Source organism: Oryza brachyantha, chromosome 2 (genome assembly GCF_000231095.2).
Source record: "Oryza brachyantha chromosome 2, ObraRS2, whole genome shotgun sequence".
In the NCBI taxonomy this organism is placed as follows: Eukaryota; Viridiplantae; Streptophyta; class Magnoliopsida; order Poales; family Poaceae; genus Oryza; species Oryza brachyantha.
This window is the reverse complement of record NC_023164.2, coordinates 6,459,250-6,465,931: the sequence shown is the minus strand read 5'-3', so window position 1 is coordinate 6,465,931 and position 6,682 is coordinate 6,459,250. Positions and strand designations below refer to the sequence as shown.

The following is a 6,682-nucleotide window of genomic DNA, read 5'->3' as shown; positions in this document are numbered from 1 at the left end:
GTTCTATCTAGAAAGTTTCTTAAAAATAGATAAATATATTTTTTAAATTTGCAATAGGCAATACTTAACTAATCGTTCACTTACGCCTAACCTTAATTTCATGTCCCATTCAAAATCCATTCAAACATCACTAAAGAATCATGCCTAAGTCACGCGCCTATTTTCACACAAGCTATCAGAATTGTTCATAAGCACATTGAGATTTCTGCCGCATTGAAGTAACACTATTTTAAAAAACAAAATTCAAATCTTATAAAATTAAGTATGTGGGGCCCATCATATACCAACCGCCATTCCTCTCCTCATCATGTCACATGCTCCGCACCCTCTTCATCACGTCATGTGCTCCGTGCTCTGTCCCCCTCTTTTAATAGTAACAACACATTTGTTCAAATGATAAGCATGACTCTTTTTGAAGGATGGGTATGAACAAATGATTCATTTTGTATGGATTATCTCTTCGTAGCTGACAAGATATTATGTTTTAATGCATGTGGCATTTAGTAGAACATCACTGAAATCTTTCGCTATCGTTTAGCAAAACTTTCAAATTCCTATAGCAACAACATTAATTTTTGCCCTCTTCAAAACGGAGTGATTTGAAAAAAAAAAGAGAGATCACTTTTTTAGAAGGTGTATTTTTAAAAAAAATCCATCTAGAAAGTTTCTTAAAACAAATAAATATATTTTTCAAGTTCGCAATAGGCAATACTTAACTAATCGTCCACTTACAGCTACCCTTAGTTTCATGCCCCATTGAAAATCCATCAAAACATCACTAAAGAATTGTGCCTAAGGCATGCAACCATTATTGCACAAGCTATTAGAACGATTCATAAGCACATTGGGATTTGTGCCACATTGAAGTTACAATATTTAAAAAACAAAATTCAACACATACAAAATTAAGTATGTTGATGGGGCCCATCATATACCAACCGTCGTTCCTTCTCCATCATGTGCTCCGCGCCTCTTCATCACGTCACATGCTCCGTGCTCTGCGTCCCCTCCTTCAGTAGAAATAACATACCAGCTCCAATGACAAGCGTGACTCCGTTCGAAGGATGAATATGAACAAACGATTCGTTTTGTAATGATTACCTCTTCGTAGCTAACATGATATTATGTTTTAATGCGTATGGCATCCAGTAGAAATTCACAAAAATCGTTTAGCAAAACTTTCACATCCCTATAGCAACAACATTAACATTTTTTCCCTCTTCAGAACGGTGTGATTTTCAAAAAAAAAAAGATCACTTTGTAGTTATAAATTTCTTATAACTCATTCATTTGTATCCTGGAATAACCATCCCATGCAATTCATTCAGCAGAGAAGAAGAGTTAACACGCCCATAGGAATACCCGGCCCGTACGTTGCTGTACCTCCCAAACTCTGCAAGCAATCTGCACAAAGTCCCAGCATACACGCGATGGCCGCCATGGGCGGCCCCCATCCACTTGTCACGCACCTGCAGCTGCTGGGAGAGATCGAGGATCGATCGATCGGAGGAGGACGAAGGAGAAGCTAGCGGCCGGGAAGGGGGGTTGTTTTCTTGTGCGAAGAAGAATTAACATGCACCCATGCAAGTGACGTACGCGTGAAGAAGATCCAGCCATAAATTCCAAGCAAGCATGCATGCATGATATGACGACGATGACCATGGCGGGCGGCCAGCAGCAACCCGGCCCGGCCATGCGTGTTTTCTGGGCGGGCCCCATTTGCTGACAGCCGGGTTAGTTCGCTCGCTGAAGCCAGCAAGCAAACGGCATGCATGCATGGGGAGATCATCTCATCTCCATCGATGGCGACGGACGGGAGCGGCGTCACGGCCGCGTCGACCGTCGACGAGGCAGGCCTGAAGCTACCTTTCACGGGAAGCCGTTGGTTGCTCTTGTCCCGAATGAATCGATCTCTCTCCTTTCCGTTGCTACCTACAGCTAGAGGCCGCGCGCGGGTGAGAGAGTAGACTTGCAAGCCACCATGATCTGGTGGATGGATGGACGCATGCAGCCGTCCATGCCATGCCTTGCCTGGCTCTCGAGATGGATGGATGGATGGATGGGGTGACGTCCCTGTGCTGTGCAGGCCGGCTGTTTCCACAGAAAACCAGCGTCAGGTTGTTTTGCCTCTGGCTGGCTGCCTACCTACCTATTTTTCATCTCTTTCATCCCGGCCCTTCTCCCTCTCTCTCTGGCGCCTAGAGCTCACCTCACGCACCTCGATCACATGCCCCATGCATCCATCGTCCGCGATAGCTTGCACTGATCTCTCTGGAGCACGATCTCCCTCCCCTCCTTCTGCAGGCTACAAGTATTAAAGGAGGGAGCCTCCGTCTCCTCCTCCTCCTCCTGCTCCTGCTCCTCGTCTTCACCACCGTTTTGCTTGGCTTTTCTTGCTTGTTCTTCTTCTTGTTTCTCTCATCTCGGGGTTCTTCGCTCCTTCGTACCTTTTGATTGAGTTTGCTTCGCCGCGCGCTCACCAACAGGTATGTGCTTGTCTTTGCCCTCTTTCTTCGCTCTTTCTCCTTTCGGTTTATATGTATGTTTTTAAGTAGTTAATCTTCGAGTTTGGTTGAGTATTTAGATCTTGATCTGTTTGCTAATAGCTACTATATACAGGAGTATTGTATGGTTTTTGTGTGTTTTGATTCATCCGACTGATTTGTTGTGTACTCCACACAAACTTACGGGGTGTTCTTCCTATAGCTATACATCTTGATATGTGTGCAAATATTCATAGTCCATCATCTACAGCTACCTATCTAACATTCTAGGGGGGATCTGGTTTTCTCTCTTTAGAAACATACCATGATCAAATTATTTTCTTTCTTTGCTCCGTTTACAGTTAAAAAAATTTCAAAATAAATATTTGCATCCAAATGATCCAATTTTCTCTTTAATCTAGAAAACTCCATCTCTTGACGCGTACGGTGAATAAGTAGGGTATTTGACAAAAAAAATCCCCCGATTAATCTTTGTTCATCCATGAATTCCCCGAGAATCCCATCTTGGGTTCATGGATGAACAAAGATTACTTTAGAAGTTTTTTGGGACCATGCTTCACTTCTCCGTGTGTCGACTTTCACAACTTCTGTCTTTGGTTGGACTGAAAGTGAAACATGTTCCAAAATAAAAACTTTGTAGAAATTCCCTTACTACGTCAGTTTTGGTCATCGGCATGCTTCGGTTTTGAAGAAGTCCAAAAAAAAGACGTAACATGTTTCATCAATCACGGGTATACAGACATCTTAAAAAATTAAATTAGTACATATTTTGCTATGTTTCATGTTAAACTTATTAATTTCTTCTAAAAATATAAAACACGTTTAAGTCCTTCGACAACACCTAGAAACTAAGAGCCTACTATATGATAAAAATACATGAGGATAGACAAAAAACTTTGGGTTTGCATACAAATGATCCAACATTGCCTTTACTCTAGAAAACTCTACGGAATAAGTAGGCAATTTGAAAGAAAAAACCCCCCAAATTAATCTCTATTCACGCACAAATCCACAAGAATTCTATCTTGGGTTCATGGATTAACAAAGATTAATCTAGGGGATTTTTTTGGAACATGTTTCGCTTCCTCATGTATAGACTTTTCAGAACTTCAATCTTGGGGCTGGATTGAAAGTAACATGTTCCAAAATAAGTACTTTGTAGGAATTCCCTTATCACGTCAGTTTTGGTCGTACGGATGCTTCCGTTATGAAAAAGTCCAAGAAAATATGATGTAACATATTTCCTTGAATCGTGGGTCGACATAAAGCTTAAAAATCATATTAATACCTATTTTAGTGTCATATTAAACTTATTAATTTCTTCTAAAAATGTAAACCACGTTTTAAGTCCTTCAACTAGCACACTTAGAAATTAAGAGTCTGCTATATGATAGAAACACATGAGGATAGACAAAATACTCTGGGTTTGCATACAAGAAACTCCATCCCTTGACCCGTACGGTGAATAAGTAGACAATTTGAAAGAAAAAGTCCCCCAAATAATTCTATTCACTCACGAATACACGAGAATTCTATCTTGGGTCCATGGATGAACAAATATTAATCTAGGGGATTATTTTTGAACATGTTTCACTTCCTTGCATATAGACTTTTCAGAACTTCAATCTTGGGATGGATTGAAAGTAAAACAAGTTCCAAAACAAGTATTTTGTAGGAATTCCCTTATCACGTCAGTTTTGGTCATATGCATGCTTCGGTTATGAAAAGGTCCAAGAAAATAAGACGTAACATATTTCCTTGAATCACGGGTAGACCGAAAGCTTAAAAAATCAAATTAATACCTACTTTCTTATGTATCATATTAAACTTATTAATTTCCTCTAAAAATGTAAACCACGTTTAAGTCCTTCGACAAGCACTACTAGAAACTGAGAGTCTACTATATAATAAAAGCACATAAAGATATATAGAAAAAAAAAACTCTCCAGGACTAGGTCTAATATTATTCATCCTATTTTTTTCGACCAAAGGCTCATATGTGGTGAGTGGTACAAAAATAGTGTTACTTGAATGTGACACAAATCTCAATGTGCTTAATTACAAACAACTGTGATAGCTCTTGTGACAACAAAAGTCACCACAGTTGTCCGCAATCACATTGAGATTTGTGATGCATTCCAACAAAAATATTTTAAGGAAAAAATACAAAGCATATACCAATTAAGTACGTGGGCCCACCATATAGCCGGATGACATCTCCCCCAACTGGTCTTCCCGGCCTCTCTCCATCACATGCCCCCCCCCCCCCACCCCCTCTCAATCCACTCTTGACAGAAACGACATCTTGGTTCCTAGGTGTGACTCGCCAGAAAAAGGCATACTATTTATTTTGCATATGGTTTCCCTCTCCTTTGCTGTCTAGAAGTTTTATTTTAATTCACGTGACGTCTAGTAACAAATCACTACAATCTTTCAGTGCTATTTAGCAAAATTATGATGGCAGCCTTGTAATTTTTCTAAGAAATATTAGTACGCATCAACAAAGCCCGCGATTTTCAAATTCCCATTGCAAATAAATTTTGCCCGCTTATAAATGGTGTAATTTTTGTAAAAAGTCTTTGTATATAGCATACACCGGATGACATCTTCCACTAACTGGCCTTCCTCTCTCCATAGAAATGGCATCTTGGTTCTCATGATAGGCATGACTCAGTACGATGTAGAACTAAGCACAAATTGATCATTTTGCAGAGCTTGGAATTAATGGTTAGCTGGTATTCTCCTCGTTCTTGTGTGTATGGCTGTAGTAATGTGTGTGCACCTACATAGAAATGTGTTTGGTGATTGATATAGATATGTGTTGTGCAGAAAAGTGCAATGTAATATTGTATTATTTTATTAAAACATGTGTTGTACACACAAACATTAAAAGTAAAGACGTCCCAGATATTGTGTTTTATTGGAACATGTCTTATACACACAAACCTCAAAGTAAAGACACCACAGACATTGTGGCTAGTTGGAAATATGTGTTGTACACACAAACCTGAAAGCTAGCAAAGATACCCCACATATATATTGTGTTTTATTGACAAATATGTGTTGTATACATATGAACTTTTGTGTTGTAATTTGTAAATAGACTTAACACTTTGATTTGTGGTAATTGCAGGAGGTCATCAATGGCGAGTGGTGGTGCATCATCAAAGGTGGTGGCGGAGGAGAAGGCGGCCAAGACGGCGGCGGCGCTGGCTGAGCAGCAGCAGCAGCGGCGGCACGACGACGAGGCGGCGAAAGCGGCGACGGAGCTGATGAAGAAGAGCAACCCGAAGTGCCCGCGGTGCAGCTCCATCCACACCAAGTTCTGCTACTACAACAACTACAGCATGGCGCAGCCGCGCTACTTCTGCCGGGAGTGCCGCCGCTACTGGACCAAGGGTGGCTCCCTCCGCAACGTCCCCGTCGGCGGCGGCTGCCGCAAGAGCAAGCGCTCCTCGTCGTCCTCCTCCTCCTCGTCGGTGGCGGCTGCAGCACCGGAGGCGCCGGTGTCGCCGCCGCCCAGCATGCAGGCGGTGCTGCCGCCGCTGTCGTCGGCGATCAGCAAGCTCCTGCAGTCGGAGCCCATGCCGGCGCCGTGCGCGGACTTCCCCAACGTGCTCCCGACGTTCGTGTCGACTGGGTTCGAGCTCCCCGGCGAGCACCTCTCCCTGGGCTCCTTCGGGCCGTTCGGCAACCTGCCGGCGGTGGCTCCTGGTGGGACGACGACGTCGTTCATGGACATGCTGAGAGGAGTGGGCTCAGCAGGAGGAGCGCTTTTCGATGGAGGCAACGGCGGCGGCTACTACGCCGCTGGTGCGCCTGTCACCGCCGCCGGCAACGGGATGCTGATGCCGCCGCCGCTGCCGCCATTTGGTAGCCTATCTCTGATGCAGCATGAGATGCAGGGCTTGTTCGCCGGTGGTATCAACCACGCGATGGGAGGAGGCGGCGAGGAAGGCGGCGTGATGGGGCTAGGCCAGTGGCCGCCGTCGGAGCTCGGTGGCGCGGAGGAGCAGCAGCACGCCGGCAGTGGCGGTGCAACTGCAGCCACGATGATGAAGGACGGCTGCTACGGCTGGAACAGCGCCGCCGCGGCTGGAGGCGGCAACGGCGCTGGCGCTGCCGGTGGTGCAACTCCATGGCAGGGCCTCATCGACAGCAGCTCGGCCATGATGTAA

At 44.0% G+C, this 6,682-nt stretch overlaps 1 protein-coding gene across 1 annotated transcript; it reads left to right on the top strand.

The window, feature by feature from the left end:
* Positions 1-5,740: 5,740 nt before the first annotated feature.
* On the top strand, positions 5,741-6,682 carry LOC102700028 (dof zinc finger protein 3-like; the record flags this gene model as incomplete). The annotated part of the gene is made up of 1 exon (XM_015833056.2): positions 5,741-6,682. A coding segment is annotated over one exon (942 nt), but the record flags the coding sequence as incomplete, so codon positions are not given.